This window comes from Aspergillus foveolatus, assembly GCF_047715535.1.
Source record: "Aspergillus foveolatus strain CBS 279.81 unplaced genomic scaffold BDW70scaffold_13, whole genome shotgun sequence".
Taxonomy (NCBI): Eukaryota; Fungi; Ascomycota; class Eurotiomycetes; order Eurotiales; family Aspergillaceae; genus Aspergillus; species Aspergillus foveolatus.
Window position 1 is genome coordinate 500,402 of NW_027396077.1, and position 16,198 is coordinate 516,599.

The window sequence follows — 16,198 nt, forward strand, 5'->3', positions numbered from 1 at the left end:
AATCAGCTGCTTTGAAAAATCCAACCTACAGCCAGGATTGTCGCGATGCAATTGTGGTTGATTCATCCCAAGTTCAGGTAGCTCTGCCGCTGGGTTCATTGTTTGAGGTCATCACGTGACGTTCAACTAGCTCATCAATCACGATTTATTTTCCCAATTGCAGTTACATCAGGGCAGCATTCTTCGGTCTAGTTGTCATCCTATTAAAACTAAACAAAATGTCCCTTGTCTGTGTTGTATAGGACGCTTCTCATTATTTCTGATCCTTTTTTGCTCCTTCTGCCACGTAGAGCTGTCCTTACTACTGCAGTGACACCCTTCTGGTACACGAGTGCTTGATTTTTCTTTCTCACACTAGTATTTTTCAGGGGACGCGTGTCATAGATGAGGCTTCGTTGAGTTTTCGTCCGCTACTCATATACTTAGTGAACGGGTTTCTCTAAATATAGCTTAGCGTATGTATTCACGTGACCGACCAGACTTGGAACTTCGAGCCTCAAAGAGGCGTCGTTTCTGAATCACCTACTTCTGCACTGAGCACGATTTCACTTTGTTCAGCTGGGCAGACAACGCCAGCGGCACTTTGTCCATCTCTGACCGCATACTCTCACTTAGGAACATTACATGATAACCTCAGATCCCGCATAGGGTCCGCACAGGCTCTGTCGAGCCGCGTCTCGCCTCTCTCCTTGATATCCCACCTCGGTTCCTCCCCATCTCAACTCTTCTGTAGCTTTACAGCAGACGGCAAACATGGCGCATCTTCAGCAGCAACTCAAAAATTTCAACGCAGGCGTCATGGACTACGCAAAGTCCATGCCAGCCCAGCGACGATTCGTCCACAACACCTCCGTGAGCACTTCCCAAGTCCCGTCTGCAACATCGACGCCCACTCCTGGTGGTAGCAACGAACAGAAGAAGAAGCGCCACGATGCGGACATCGTTTACTCTCAGCCTGCGAATACTGGAACCGGGAAGGATATTATGACGCAGGTCGTCTTCGCTATTGAACATATGAAGAGCAAAGGTGTACCGCTTACGTTCAACGATATCGTCTCCTACCTCTCATTGCAGCACCGGGCGAATGACCAAGGCTATGTTCAGGCGTTGCGCAGTATCCTGCAAATGCACGAAAAGGTTCAATACGATCCTAGTGGGGCTAATGGAGAGGGTACATTCAGCTTTCGTCCGCCGCATAACATCCGCACTGCTGAGCAGCTGCTCCAAAAACTGCAGTCACAATCTACTGGGGTAGGGATGAGCGTTCGGGAACTCCGGGAAGGTTGGCCCAATGTCGAGGATACGATCAACAAATTGGAGAAGGAGGGTAAGCTGCTCGTTACGCGAAACAAGAAGGACGACCATGCTAAGATGGTCTGGGCCAACGATCCTTCTCTGATTCAGCACTTCGACGACGAGTTTAAGCAGATCTGGGAGAAGATCAAAATTCCTGAGCAGCAGGTCGTCAAGGAGGAGCTAGAGAAAGCTGGTATCACTCCAACCAACAAAAACAAGGTCATCAAGCCGCGGCCGAAGGTTGAACATAAGAAAGTGAAGAAGCCTCGTCGCAGCGGAAAGACTACAAATACACATATGATGGGAGTTCTGCGTGATTACTCGCATCTCAAGCGGTAAAACGCACCTCATCCGTTTCCAAAGGACTCGGATGGGTTCTCGAATCATCATCCTGCTCTCCGAGCTTTGCTCTAGAAACCATCATTCAGAGTATGCATATACCGGCGTTAGGTTTGTTTGTTCCACTATGGGACGCTTCTTATGATATCGGGCAGACGCTCCCGTCCCATTAACTACGTCGCGATTTGTAAATCACCATTTCCCCCAAGATCAGAAAGATAGATACCCTAATTATGATAAAAAGATTCATTGCGTCTCCTGATCCCATCAAGGACAATTCAGCCATCAGACTCAGTCTTAGCAGGCTACCGAGTTAATATCTGCCGGATCTTGAGGTACTTTGCTCTAAAAGAACCAGTTGATCAGATTGCAATAAGCTATGTTCCGATCTATACTTTGAAGTAAGTGTAGCAAAACATTAATGTATCATGGTTCAGTCCGGCCCTCTAGTCTATCCCATTATTTACATAATCTTCTCTTCTTTGTCAATTCCGCAGTCCAAACCAGATGATGAAAAGATGTTACTGTTATGTACCATGAGCGTAGCCACCCCAGAACGCATATTGTAAAGCTGTACAGACAAATAAAGCAACCCGAAGCACTCACTGAATATGTTTGGAAAGTCGACATAGAGAACGTCGGATCAGTGTTTCCCATTGACAGCCTCACCAGTCTCGCCCGGCAACGGCCCCTCCATCCTCTCAACATACTCAACCAAATCCTCAATAGTACACACCTTCAGCCCCCACTTCTTCCCAAACCTCAAACATCCATCGCGCCTCATCATTCCATTATTCCCCCTGATCTCCGCAACGCCCTCAACGACCTCACCATCCTCAACAAGCTCCGCAATGACACCTGCTGGTGCCTTTCCCGCCAGCCGGCAAAACTCAACCGCAGCCTCAGTGTGGCCCTTCCGTTGCCTGACGCCGCCGGCTTTGGCCTGCAGGGGGATGATGTGGCCTGGTCGGCGGAAGTCTTGGGGGCGGGCAGAGGGGGAGGCAAGGGTCCGACATGCTAGGGCGCGGTCGCGCGCAGAGATACCGGTTGTGATGGACGGGTCAGCGGAGTCAATGGAGACTGTGTAGGCGGTTCCTTTAGGGTCTGTGTTTTCGAGGACCATCTGGGGGAGTTGGAGGCGTTCGGCGATCTCTGGTGTGATGGGTGCGCAGATCAGTCCACTATATGGTGAGAGGTGATGTTAGCTCGGTAGGAAGACAATGAAGGTGAAGCAGGTGCATGCGCTTGTAATTGTTCCTTCGAGCTTGAACTTGGTTATGCTACGAGAGGCACAACGACAGCATAACTAACCTTGTATAGCGGACTAGAAATGCCATTTGCGCATCTGTTATTGATTCGGCGGCGATAATGAGGTCGCCTTCATTTTCGCGATCTTGTGAATCTAGGACGACAATGAATTCCCCGTTACCTAGATGAAAGTCGCATGGTTAACCCAGAGTGATTCCAAAGCTGCGAGAGACAACCTATCCAAGCCATCCTATAGCCCAGTGGTACTCCTAGACATAATAAATAACCGAGAAAGGGCAGAATTACTCACTGAAAGCTTTGATTGTGTCCTCAATTGAGTCGAACTGAAGCGCGGGGTCCGTCGGCGAAGGCATTTCGTAGACAGATCTTTCTCCCAGATGCAAGCGCAGGTAGTGAAGATATCGACCGTTTTATTTTCTGCTCCTGAATCGGAAACTGTTTTGAGTAGTTGTACACAGTCAATTGCGAGCTTCGAAAAACAGCAGCGATGCGAGTACGGGTGGCGGATTTTGGGTCAGCGGAGATTCTCGGTGATCTCGGGACGCGGGGTGATGAGTGCGGTGCGGTATTTGTCTGGCGACGCTTGCGAGAATTGTATGAGCGAGACCTGAATGTTTTTGAGTCAAAGATGTGTCAGGATACGCAATCGAAAGTAGGTATGGATTTGAGTCAAGCAGACGCAGACAGAAGGTAGAAGAAGGCGATTGCAAATGGTTTGTCAGTCAACTGTCGCTATCAATCCACTCTGTTAGGTACCGTATCCACTCCCGCGGATGCCGAGGCCCTTACTCCATTGCTCTCTGTACGCGTGTGTCTCAACCCTGAAAATGAATGAAAGATGGAGGTCGGTGCTCTATTCATGTAAATAATAGATTTTAGGAAGCCAGGCATTGTATGAGGGACAAAACACTGAGGATTTGCAGATTCTGACGTAAATGTTCAAAGTATATTCCTGCGCCTGGTAATCACGAATTCTATGTAGGACGAACTGAGAAGGGCTATCTAGACATACAACAAAACCCGCTAAGTGAATTCGCAAGAAGAAATAAAAGTAGTGACGGTCGTTCTGACCTCGAAAAAAAACATACGAACCATGTCAATTCTGAAGAGACCCGGCCCGTCAGTCCACGATGAGCCTATGAAAGCCACCGCAGGGTAAAAGGGGAAATATTTAGAGACCAAAGTCGCCCATCCGCCGCACCTCGTCAGCTTGCGTCTCCAGAGCTCTTCGCATCATTTTCGAGTATTCTCGCTCGCGCGCTTGTAGTTCGCGCTTTTTCGACCGCACTTTTTCGCGCGTGGCATCATCGACTTCTTCATCTAGAGACATCTCGTCGTCTTCTCCAATTTCGTCGACATCTGGTGTATCTGAGAACATGATTCGGCCTAGACGGTCCCCTGTCCAGATGAGAAGCTCATCGCCGGTGAGATTACCGCCTGTTGGAAGAATCTTTCGGGCTACATCTCCCTCGTTCTGGGCCCGAGACACACTAGCCCAGAGGCCACTCACATCATGTGCACCGTCGTCTATATGAGAGTAAACATGACCGTCCGAACTGAACGCGGCCCCTGCAGGCGGCCGCTTTGAGTTGATATTTAGACGACGAACTTCAGTGCGTCCATCACGCTCAACCCATTTGATATTACCATCCCCGTCGGAATAGACAATCCGCGTGCCATGAGATTGGACGGACAGTAATTTTGAGCGAGCAGCACTTTGTCGATTCTGGTATGCTGCTGTGAGACTCGAAGAGCAGGCCGAAGGACCATTCTCGTCATTTTCACCGGACGGAATAAGGTGGTAGAGCTCAAGAGAGCCCTTCCCGTTGTATTCACCACATGCAACAATGGTGTGCGAAGACGGGTATCTAGAGCTGGAGAATACAGGAAAGCGAGGAGCAGGAACCGAAGCAAGGCCGCAAAGCCGCCCGCCTGAGTGAACTGTGCTTTGCAACTTTGGGAAATAGCGTCGGTCATACTGGAGTATACTCGGAAAGCGGCCTGCAAGAAATATTGAATTCACATGCGGGCCCGGGGGATGCAGGACTGAGAGGGGCCCCGGCTGAAACAGTGGTGCATAATTGTCGCTCGTTTCAGAGGGATCAGGGCTTCGAATTCGATGCGGTGGCCTTCCGTTCGGCTGAATTTGCAGGAGTGGTGAGTCTGGTGGAGTATAGATCAGAGAGTCTGGAACCAAAGAGATCGTTGGCTGCTCGCAACGTAGATTGATCGTCTCTTCTTCCTCCATTTTTGAAAGCCGGCCATCATAGATATGTAAACTCAAGGTAGTCGCTAATGTCAACGGTACGGAGTAGTCGGTCTCTTGAGACAAGGCAAAAACTGACCAAGGATAGCGTTGTTGAGAAACAACTTTGAGCGTCTCAAGATCGACTTCATTCACGACATGCCCTACAGCCAGGTAAGCCCTTTGTCGGATCGAATCCACGCTCACACATTCGCCCAGGTTGATGAACTCTAGTGCTGATTTCGCCGCGGGGTTCTCCTTCTTTTGAGACATGTCAATCGTCAGAATTCCCGGTGCACTCGTCCCAAGTATGCTGCCCTTTGTGACTCGAGAACCGATCGCATGTGAGTGGTTGAGATCCCAAACGCAAACACTGCCGTCACCCAAAGGTGATATAACTTTATTTTGCCTAGCCAAGCTCCAATCCTGCAAGAGTCCCATCCCTTTCACTTCGATGTAAGATTTTCCACCACTTTGTGTCCTTGTGAACGGCTGCTGGAGCCAGCTGAGTGAAATTGGTCCATTACGAGCAATATATTCCGAGTACCAATCGACGTCTTCTCCCTCTGCGGACGGGTCCCAAGCGGCCGCAGCCCTTGCTCTTTCGCCGAAGGTCGGCGTCCGGCCTTGAGTATCCTGATCGTTGTTGTTCGGCAGCGCTTGGGGCTGGATTAGGGAGCGAAGCGATGGCTGTCCTAGGGAGCTGAGAGATGCAGTGGAATTCGCGGCAAGGCTATCGGAGCCTTCGACATTGGGACGAGCGGCTGATAGGGCAGCCCATGTGTTCTCGTAGCAATGGAGCCGCCATATGTTGTTGTCGCGGGCTAAGGCGAAGAATCGCTTTGAGACAGACTGAAGCTGTACCTGCTCAAGTGGAGTGAGGTCTGAAATGCCCCAAATGCGTTAGGAATTGAGTCTGTGTGGGGTAAAAAGTTCAGTAGGCGGGGACGACAGCTCTTACAGTCGATGATTTTCGTGAGGATTTCAACAGGAAGCTTGTCCATGAGGCAGAGTGTTCGAGAGCCACCATTGAGGGCAGCACAACTTCGTACCTAGCTTACTGCAGGACGCAAGACACGCTGCATGATCCTCATGTTGGCAGGAGCGTCAACGCCGTTTTATTACTTCCCCGCGATCTGCAAGTCTAGACTATGGTCACGTGTTGACATACTGGTCTCGAGAGGAATGAGACGACACAACACCTCTGATTGGTGTACATATAAAAATACTTGCTGAGTATTATAGACTCAGAAAAAGAAGAAATATAAGGCAGAACGACAACCGAATGACGGCAAAAACAGTGCTGTGCAGGGAAACGTCCTGCTTCCAAAAACTCCGTTTTCTCCAGATTTGCCAACAACGGATCCCCAATTCAGTGATGCTGTCCTTCTCTTACGAGAGAGCATATCCAAGTCCCGCGCGAGTAAACAGATTCCCACCACAAAAACTGAGTCCAAAAGTGCAACCCAGACCCCGGTTCAATGCAATGCTTCCAAAAGAATAACAACCAGTTCCGCCAAACGCCCAGTAGAAATTCTAGAGAGAGCTACTCTATTCAATGTCTTCAATGTCGCGGTGCCTGGCCAGTACGTGGCGCTTGTACTCCTCCTGGTTGGTGTCCCAGAGTTCAGCAGCCTGGGCATTCAGAGGGCTCGCGCTAATCAACCGTTAGTACAACAACCAAATATCAATTCAGGATGTAGCCTTACTTGTTGGGCTCTCCAAGGAGACTCTGCAAGCTAAGCAAAACGTTCTGCACATTATACACGGCACTCCATTTGTCTCGAAGGATATCCAGGCAGATGCGGCCGGAGAAGTCGACATTCGGATGGTAGATTGGGGTCTTGAAGAGCACGGTAGGTGGCGAGTATGGGTAGTTGTTGGGGAATGAGAAGGAGAGCTTGAATGTCAGACCCTCGTATGGTGTTTCTGAAGGGCCGGTGATAGTAGCAGTCCAGGATAGGAGGTTTCCATCAGCGTCCGGGAAGGCCGAGATTCCTGGAGAAGGTGACACCATGAGCTGCATCAGTTCGGATTGCAGGCTAAACAAATCGCAAAACGTTAGCATTTGCAGACTACCATCTTCGACTTGGCGTCGCGATGCACTCACCGCTTGGTGACGCCCTGGCTATCATTGCGCTGAGTGGAAGCACCCAGCTTTGAGGCTTCGTGCGCGTTAGGCGCAGAGTTTTGACTATCCTCCATGGTGTAGTCCATTGTGTTCACGGAGAGCAAGATTTCCAAGAAGCGAAAGAGCGAGGTAGAAGACGACAACCACCAACAAAGATTGTGGGACTGAGAGAAGGTAGTCGAGAAGTACAGGACTCGATTGGTTGCAGTAGTATAGTGGTAGTAGCAGGAGAGGGTTGCTCCCGAGTCTGGAATGGCGGGCCGGCTGCGGAAGTAGAAGGTTGGAATGGACTGGGCGGATAGACCCAGTTGTTACCAGATGCAGTCCAAAGAAGAGCTAAATCGGAAATATCTTTGGTGTTGAGACCTGTAACGACGATAGCGAGAAAGGAAGATGGATTGAGTGGATTGAGATTGCAGCAGAGATGGAAGTGGAGAGGAGAAGAGAAAGAGAGGGGGCGCGTGTGAACAGTGCAGGCTGTCTTTTGTTTACCACAGCAACCATCTGACCGAACCATCCGACCTTTCCTTTGTCCTCAGCCTTGCGATGTCATGCTGAACATTAGCTCCCTGGATTCTATCTAAATATATTACGAACCCTGCATGACAAGATTAATTTTTCAAGACGAACGCCTCTTCTGCCGGTCGACTGTCGCATAACTGCAGTGACAGTGCTTACAGCGAGCGGGGTTTGCCGCGGACGTCATGCACAACCGATGGAGATTTGTCGCTGAATGGCACGCCGTTATGATGGTAAATTTCCCAGTATTATGCTCTGATGCGGGAACTTTTCTTTGAAGCATGTTTTTATTGCCATTCTCTTTTTTTTGTTCTTTTGTTGTTCTCTCAAGGTCTAGGCAGGGAGACCTGCTTTGCGACCGGCTGGGGCGAATCCAATCAACACACTGCCCGAAAAGGATAAAGTGGCCTTCGCGCGAGCGTGCCAACAACCGCGTCCTCACTCTCCCAGCTCTTAGCCCTTGCATTTGGATTTGCCCCAGAATGAAGAACAGGTAATATTCAGCTCGAAACACTTCTCCAGTCAATTCCAAGTTCGCTCTTTCTCAAGGGAACTGGCTCCTCAAAATGCACCATTCTCAATTAGCGCCACTTCCCATCGACCTGCCATTTCGCATTGTCTCAAAGACATTCGGTCAAGGCGCTTATGCTTGGTACTATTCAATTCTCTACGTGCTTTGTTATTATTGATGAACTGTGCTGATACCTCGCTCTTTCCAGTCTAAAAAAAGCGTGCCCACTGAACACCGACACTCCGGTCTTCGCCGTCAAATTCATTAACAAAGACTATGCCGCTCGCCATGGCAAAATAAGCCCACGACAATTGCTCATGGAAGCCACAGTACACAAACATATCGGCGACCATAATAACATCATATCTTTCTTCCAGACCGGAGAGGATGGCGCATGGCGATGGATTGCGATGGAGCTAGCAGATGGAGGGGACCTTTTCGATAAAATCGAAGCGGACGAAGGCGTCAGCGAGGATATCGGACATGTCTATTTCACCCAGCTTATAAGTGCGGTAGGATATATGCACTCAAAGGGCGTCGGACATCGAGATATCAAACCGGAAAACATCCTCTTGACCGCGGATGGAAACCTGAAGATCGCAGATTTCGGTCTCGCAACGCTATTTGAGTACAAAGGGGGTACGAAGCTGTCCACCACCTTCTGCGGTAGCCCCCCATACATCGCGCCAGAGGTTATCACCTGTAGCTCTCGAAACCAGACTAAAGGGCCTGGATACCGCCCTGACGTGGCGGACATCTGGTCGTGTGGCATTGTTCTTTTTGTCCTTCTCGCCGGAAATACACCTTGGGATAGCCCGACGGAGGATAGCTATGAATTTCACGAATATGTTACGACTAATGCCCGCACATCTGACGAACTGTGGCAGAAGCTGCCCACCGCAACTCTCTCATTACTCCGCGGCATGTTGAACATCGACGCCCAGGCCAGGTTTTCTCTAGAAGACGTCCGGCGGCATCCCTGGTTCACGCGCCAGAACAAACACCTTACTCCAGACGGTAGACTGCGCGACCCTATCAAGGTTGCAACGTCTATGTTTGAGTCTCTTCACATTGACCTGTCTCAATCCGTCTCCCGCCCCTTGAAAGGCGGTAGCTTCGGCCCAGATCGGATGGACGTGAATATTGGCGATGATCTAGGTGCCGAGCATAGGATTTCATCTACGCAGCCAGAAGTACCGAGAGGCGACATGCTAATCGACTGGGATACGCCGCACCTTACGGATATCTTCTCCTCCAGCCAACCAACGAACAACCCACGCCCACCATCCAGCAGTCTCACGCCCGAAATCCTCGAAGACGAGCCCTCGTTTTCACAGTTCTCCCAGCGGCCCTCCGTGCCCATGAGCCGAACTCAGAACGCCCAGCGCTTCCACGATATCGTTCCCTCCCGCTCCCTCACCCGCTTCTTTTCGACGTGGGAACTCAAGCTTCTCGTCCCGCTTATCTGCGAGGCGCTACATCGCCTCGGTGTCCCGGTTCCCGCGGTTCCTGCCGTATCGCCCGGTGACAACTCGGCTATGATTAGAGTGATCACGAGAGATGGCAGAATGTGTCCTCTTCATGGAAAGGTGCTTGTTGAATGTGTTTCCGAGGGGCTCTTCGAGATTGAGTTCATGAAAGGAAAGGGCGATCCGCTTGAATGGCGGAGGTTCTTCAAGAAGGTGGTGCTACTTTGCAAGGATGCAGTTTACACACCTGATTCTTGATCTTCCTCATTGTTTTCGGCTGGCTTTTTCGTGGTCTCGTCCACTGAATACCGCCGATGGTTTGGACTTTGTTATGACTCATATGTTTAATGCGTATATGTATACTCCGTAGTCGATGGTCAAAAATCGTTCGAAGCTGATCGAGACTCAGCTTGGTTATAATCCAGAACAATCACGCCATTGAATTGGGTATCGTAACCTTTGAGCTCATACAACACTTGATACCAAGAGACGTTGATATCAAACCGTATCACATCATAGACTTAACAAACACCACCTATCACATCACTCCATGACTACCGCACTGGCGGACTCAGAACTGATAGTAACACAAAATGACAAATATGATTATCGTCATCAAGATAAGACAATATGATAAGATAGTACAGCACACCAACCTGCTGACTGCAGCATGATGTACAGTTTCTCCTGGTTGAGTGGAAAGAACGATAGAATATGGTAAAATATAAAATATCAAGACAGGACCCAGATAAATGTACAGATTCTCACAGCATTACGAAGTAGCAGTGGTCATATACTGCTCCTCATTCTGAATCAACAGTCCCGCAATCGCCGCAGACGTGAAAGTGCTGATCGCACCCGTAAGCATGGCGCTCACAGCAACGCGGGAAACATCGCCGCCACGGCTGGGTGCTAGCTGAGCAAGCACACCGATCTGGTTACCTAGAGAGCCGATATTGGCGAAACCGGCGAGCGCGTAGGTGGCGATGAGGCGGGAGCGGTTTGAGAGGTCCTGGTATTGGGGATCGGTCTGAAGTGCCGAGTAGGCGACGAATTCGTTCTAAACATATTCGTTAGTTTGAAATTTGGATTTATTGCTTGGGTAGGTGAATATATGCGCGTACAGCAACGAGTTTCAAGCCAATAAGCTTTCCAACCTTCAGGAGGTCGCCGTCGCGGCTGACGCCGAGGAGGAAGGCGATGGGATAGCAGATGTAGCCGACGATCAGGTCGAGCGTTAGGGTTGGGTCGTTGATATTCAGGTACCGGCCCCACCAGGTGAGGAGGCCATCGATGAGACCGATGAGCGAGATGATGCAGAGGAGTGTGGCGGCAATCATGCCAGCAATCTTGATCCCCAGCCAAGCGCCTTTGGAAAAGGCGTCGAGGAGGTTAGCTGGTCTGTCTTCGGTTTCTTCGGGAATGATGACACGGCCGGCGGTTAGGGTTTCCTCTTCTTCGGGCCAGCGCAGTTTGGAACATGCGAGGGATGCAGGGATACTCATCACGCAGGACGAGATAAGGGCCTGTGCGTTGACGCCCATGGAGAGATAGGAGACAAGGACGGAACCTGCAATGGTGGCGTAGCCGGAGCACATGATCTGGTGGATTTCGGCCATCGTGCAGTGCGCGATGAAGGGCTTGATCAGCATAGCAGATTCACCTTGTCCGATAAATGGGGACGCGGCTGCTACCACGGCCTCTGCGCCAGAGACGCGCATGGACCAGAAGAAGAAGACGGCGAGCTTGCGGATGGCCCACTGCAAGACACCGGTATAGTAGAGGAGCTGGACGAGGGAGACGAAGAAGATGATGGCCGGAATGACCGTGACTAAGAAGTAGGGGTGGTCGGACTTAAAATCAGTTGTGGTTAAGAAGTCAACACCTTCCTGAGCGAAGCCCAAAAGCTCTCTGGCCAACATGGAGATGAAATCAAAGATATCGTAACCTGCCTGTGTGCGGAGGACAAACAAAGCAACGATGAATTGCACCAGCATGCCCACGACGACAGTGTGCCAATTGACCTTTCTGCGATTCCTGGAGCTGAGCCAAAGGCAGAAGATGCAAACCACGAGCCCGAATAAGCTGACAGCACGGTCTGCCCTGGTGTTACCGGGGGCTTCCGCTGACGCAAAGGAGCCGACTAAAATGGTTGCAATCGTCACTAAAGCACCAAGCGGGATGCGGAAATGCTCCGGGATCATGCTGACCAAACGACTGGCAGTGCTCTTCCACGCCCAATGCACCGGCCGTGTAAAGATCGAGATTGGCACGTAGAGGAAGATGAGTCGAAGGGTGATAGCGAGATAGAGCAAGAACGGAACCAACCAGCCCAAGTCATAGCGATGGAGAATAAGGCCAGCGATCCACCACCTTGTTAAGCAGGAGTATAAGTCTCGGTATAACAGCGAGAACCCGCAAGAAGCGCGGAAGACATCGAAGAGAACTCACCCGGTGAACAGAAGCCAAATCACAGCATACAGAACATGCTTGAAATACGATTTGTAGTACCGACGGGTTGCCGATTTGAAGGCGGCCTTGCGTCCTGCTTCGACGTCCTGTCCACTTGGCTCACTGCTGTTATCCAGGGGATGCGACTCTGGGATTGCCTTTTTCTCTGCAAACGCTTCCTGCGCATAGCTAGAATGGTTATCTGAACTGATCGCTGGCGGCGCGTGTCCGTTAGAATGCCGGATGGAATCTTGCGGTTGTGGGCTCTCTCTGGGAGGTACGCCCTCCAGCACGTTTTCGTTGGCCATGGTTTCAAGACTAGCGAAAGACGACGGTTAGACGAGCTCTCTGCATCGACCTTCTCGCTCTTCTCGCGTCATTGGAGGATCAGATATAATTACCAGAGCTATCTGAGGCATTCACTGGGTCCTCGACCGAGCTGTAAGAGATTGGAAAAGATCGGCGACAGCTGCCAGGAACGAGTTCTGAGGGAACTGTGGGTTTAAAGGGTAGGTAGTAGTGTCGAGCTGACAGCTAAAATAGTCCTCAAGAGCAGCTCGGACAGCCCGCTAGGTCAGGCAGGGCAACGCAAGATAAGAAAAGAGACAAATAGATTAAATGAAGCCAGACCAAGGAGACCTCCGGCGCGTTATCACTGAGCAGGCGAGCATGGTCGTGTGCGGGGAGACGAGCGGAACAAAAATTTCCTCGTGGTGGAAAGACTTAGTGCAGACTTGGGTTGGCCACTCTGGGGCCCCTCCCATCTCATGATTCGGCCACAGTTTCACATCCACCTTCTTGTCTCCAGTCCGGCGGTCTTCTAGAAAGCATCTTCTGTACTTTCCAGAACATAGACGTCCCAACAGTGCTGGCGTTGCATCAAAATGATTCAATTTATTCAGGTTTGGACATATTTGGACATTTTGATCTGATCGTCGGACTATCACTGACCAATAATATTCTAGCAGCTAACGATCGGCGATAAGAATGTTACAGCACTAATCGACTCTTCGAGTCTGAAGGATCAGTCGCAGGGAGTAGGGATTGGTAGTGCCAACAGCATCCTGCAGGCTCACCAGCCGGTCTCCAGACTCGCGGGGTATAGCGCAGACGCACAACGACTGGGATGAACGCTTTGTTCCCAGGCTCGCCTCGCGTTGATACGATATCTCCGTATCGCGATTAGGGCACTGTCTTGAAATCTTGGCTCGGCGAACGCCGTTGCCCTGGTCAATGGCTCGATGCTGATAAGCTTTGCCCCAGGAACTCCAGCAATACTCCAGCAATTCAGCAATATTAAACGATCCCCTGGCTAGGCGATATCTTCTCTCTAGAGCCCAGTATCCAGACATCACAGATATCGCTGCTGTCTCTTTGTTCTGCTGGAGTTGCTTGGATACTCCAGTCCCAAGCGTGACAGTCGCGTGTCAGTCGCGGTCTGGACACGTACTACAATACCCAATATGACTGGCTCTTCAGCCGCGGCGCTCCTTGGCCACACTAAGGCGCGCCACTCGCTTTAAGGTTACATCCACCAATACCCGACTTCGTTACTGCCAGCAGGTATTACTCCATACGGAGTGCTGTTCCACACTGCGGTATCTGAGGTAGACAACTTGCGTCAACAAGTCCATTTTTGTCCATTTTTTGAGCTTATAAACAGGGCAGCGCGTTCTCTGACCATCAGGTATGTACTAAAATAAAATAAAAAAATGTGCCATTCCCGGAAACAGCGATCGCGTCGGGGGTAGTAACCCCTCACGGCCTGCCAAGACTGGCTCTCCCGCCTCTACCTCTTTGGAGTTTCCCCGAAGCCTGGGCCTCCCGGCGTATGCCCCCAAACGGTCTTACTTCCGACCACCTGATCACCAGGATAATCGCCAGCTTACCATCAGTCAGACGGCAGAGCCATGGACTCGGATAGTGGTTCATGGGAGGCAGAGGCCGGCGTTCCGCATCATGAGGACCCCTTCATCCAGCGTTTTGTCGCTGGTCGTGTTTCCTTGATTCAGCGAGAGAAATCACAACGTCATGGTGAGAATCGTGTGCTATGCGTTCGGTCATGATATACTGTTAACCATCGTTGTTTAGATACGAACCTGCATAGCGCGTTGCCTCCCGTAGCGAAAAGAGCATGCCAGATCGTTTCTCGGGTATGCGCTCAGGAACTGGCCCAACTCCAGCAAGATGGTTACCAGTCAGACGGCATCCCGCATCCGAGCCGCATGTCCAACAGAGACAGGGTGCGGGTAGAAAGCTCTGACCTTTGGAGGATTGTACGATGTCTGCCGAAAGGGTCCCTCTTGGATGGTCATCTGCCGGCGATGGTCGATATGGACTTTCTTATCGAGCAGGCGTTCGCTACGCCAGGGATCCACGTATCTGCGCCTGGCCCGCTACTAACGCAGGGCGACTTCCAAGACGCGCCGTTCGCGTTCCGATATTGTTCTCGCCCCGATGGGGGCCATACAGATAAGCACTCACTATGGGCAGATAGCTATGAGCCGTCGACTATGATTGACTTGCAAAGTGCTGCGGCTTCCTTTCCGGACAAGGAATCAGGCTTTCGCCAATGGCTCAAGAGTCGGTGTACTCTGACCTCTGATCAATCACATCATATTCCACGTGGCAGCAGGGCAATCTCCGACATCTTCGATCGCCGTTTTCCTATCATCAATTCTCTTCTGCAACATGAACCTATCTTGCGAAAATGTCTACGGCACATATTCTCACAACTGGCCGCGGATAGGATAAGGTATGTTGAGTTCAGAGTAGCCTTCAACTTCGAATACACCGTGGAAGGTAGTGATAAGACCGAGGAGGATTATACTAGCTGGTTCCAGATATTCCAAGAAGAGGTCGAAAAGTTCAGGGGTACTGAAGAAGGAAAAGAGTTCTATGGCGCGCGAGTCATATGGGCAACCATGCGCGGGTTATCAAACAAAGACATTGGCCTTAACATGGAGCAGTGCCTTCTCGCGAAAAAGAAGTTCCCTGAATTCATTTGTGGGTTCGACCTTCTTGGGCCAGAGGCTAACAAGAGGCCGCTCAACGATTTGCTACCAATACTATTTTGGTTCCGTGGGCGCTGCGCTGATGAGGGAGTGGAAATCCCCTTTATGTTCCATGCTGGCTACAGTCTCGGTGATGGTGATCAAACAGACGATAACCTGTTCGACGCAGTTTTGCTGGGCACCCGAAGAATCAGCCAAGCTCTTTCACTATATAAACATCCGCTGCTCATTGATGTTCTCAAGTCAAAGAACATTTTGATAGAATGTTCACCGAGTTCAACCGCATGTCTCGGGTTTAGCAACTCTTTCCAGTCACACCCTCTTCCAGCTCTTCTGTCTCGTGGGGTTTCCGTCGCCCTCAGTAATGACTCGCCAGGCATATATGGGCTCGGACCAAATGGTCTGTCATCCGAGTTCTACCAGGCTCTACTTGCATTTCACAGCATGGGTCTCTCCGGCCTCACGATGATGGTGGAGAATTCCATCCGTTGGAGCTGCTACGAAGACAAATCAGTAAATGATTGGAACACAGATATCCAAGAAGCCATTCTTGGTGAAGGCGTTAAAGCCGCCCGTCTGCACGAATTCTACGCCGATTTTGAGAAGTTTTGCGAGTGGGTAGTCCAGGCTTTCGAAGAGAAGTGTAATTTCGAATAGAGGCGGTCTCTGGTCATAGTCAGATTGTGCGCTGGTTAAGCCAGCACATATAAGCCCCATCTCCCTGGCGCGCATTTATCATATCCCATGCCCTCGGCATCCTAATAATCATCGGGCATCTTCCTGCCCAAACTCACGTGATAGCTAGACGCTTCCTATGCACCTGGATAAATTAGTCATAGTCTACATAAAACTATTTATGCTGACATTCAGGATGCTTATCGCTCCGCTTTAGATTAAACAATACATAGCATATCGAGACCCTGGCTCCGATAGTATCCTCTATATCTTTCGTAG

The 16,198-nt window shown here is 50.5% G+C and overlaps 7 protein-coding genes across 7 annotated transcripts; 3 read left to right on the forward strand and 4 right to left on the reverse strand.

Moving 5' to 3' along the window:
- The first annotated feature begins 540 nt into the window (after positions 1–540).
- Positions 541–1,842, forward strand: BDW70DRAFT_132923 (transcription factor TFIIE subunit TFA2). The gene has a single exon (XM_073736240.1). The coding sequence runs from the start codon at positions 754–756 to the stop codon at positions 1,633–1,635; it is 882 nt and encodes a 293-aa protein (XP_073597899.1). The 5' UTR covers positions 541–753; the 3' UTR covers positions 1,636–1,842.
- BDW70DRAFT_132925 (3,4-dihydroxy-2-butanone-4-phosphate synthase RIB3) lies at positions 1,787–3,594 on the reverse strand. The gene is made up of 4 exons (XM_073736241.1): positions 3,194–3,594; positions 2,947–3,064; positions 1,880–2,816; positions 1,787–1,822 (listed from the first exon to the last, which is right to left on the reverse strand). Exons 1-3 carry the CDS (start codon positions 3,255–3,257, stop codon positions 2,279–2,281), a joined length of 720 nt encoding a protein of 239 aa, XP_073597900.1. The 5' UTR covers positions 3,258–3,594; the 3' UTR covers positions 1,787–1,822; positions 1,880–2,278.
- A 266-nt stretch (positions 3,595–3,860) lies between these two features.
- On the reverse strand, positions 3,861–6,194 carry BDW70DRAFT_166512 (uncharacterized protein). The gene is made up of 2 exons (XM_073742002.1): positions 6,111–6,194; positions 3,861–6,033 (listed from the first exon to the last, which is right to left on the reverse strand). Exons 1-2 carry the CDS (start codon positions 6,151–6,153, stop codon positions 4,076–4,078), a joined length of 2,001 nt encoding a protein of 666 aa, XP_073597901.1. The 5' UTR covers positions 6,154–6,194; the 3' UTR covers positions 3,861–4,075.
- Positions 6,195–6,676: 482 nt separating this feature from the next.
- On the reverse strand, positions 6,677–7,491 carry BDW70DRAFT_21197 (putative ubiquitin conjugating enzyme (UbcK)). The gene is made up of 3 exons (XM_073743506.1): positions 7,260–7,491; positions 6,859–7,191; positions 6,677–6,806 (listed from the first exon to the last, which is right to left on the reverse strand). The coding sequence occupies exons 1-3, from the start codon at positions 7,364–7,366 to the stop codon at positions 6,701–6,703; spliced, it is 546 nt and encodes a 181-aa protein (XP_073597902.1). The 5' UTR covers positions 7,367–7,491; the 3' UTR covers positions 6,677–6,700.
- A 332-nt stretch (positions 7,492–7,823) lies between these two features.
- BDW70DRAFT_21218 (putative serine/threonine protein kinase) lies at positions 7,824–10,294 on the forward strand. Its single transcript, XM_073743508.1, has 2 exons — positions 7,824–8,451; positions 8,519–10,294. Exons 1-2 carry the CDS (start codon positions 8,366–8,368, stop codon positions 10,035–10,037), a joined length of 1,605 nt encoding a protein of 534 aa, XP_073597903.1. The 5' UTR covers positions 7,824–8,365; the 3' UTR covers positions 10,038–10,294.
- On the reverse strand, positions 10,295–13,013 carry BDW70DRAFT_21215 (NupC/NupG family nucleoside CNT transporter). The gene is made up of 3 exons (XM_073743507.1): positions 12,231–13,013; positions 10,904–12,152; positions 10,295–10,839 (listed from the first exon to the last, which is right to left on the reverse strand). The coding sequence occupies exons 1-3, from the start codon at positions 12,536–12,538 to the stop codon at positions 10,552–10,554; spliced, it is 1,845 nt and encodes a 614-aa protein (XP_073597904.1). The 5' UTR covers positions 12,539–13,013; the 3' UTR covers positions 10,295–10,551.
- Positions 13,014–13,807: 794 nt separating this feature from the next.
- Positions 13,808–16,118, forward strand: BDW70DRAFT_21228 (putative CECR1 family adenosine deaminase). The gene is made up of 2 exons (XM_073743509.1): positions 13,808–14,264; positions 14,322–16,118. Exons 1-2 carry the CDS (start codon positions 14,141–14,143, stop codon positions 15,899–15,901), a joined length of 1,704 nt encoding a protein of 567 aa, XP_073597905.1. The 5' UTR covers positions 13,808–14,140; the 3' UTR covers positions 15,902–16,118.
- The last annotated feature ends 80 nt before the right edge of the window (positions 16,119–16,198 follow it).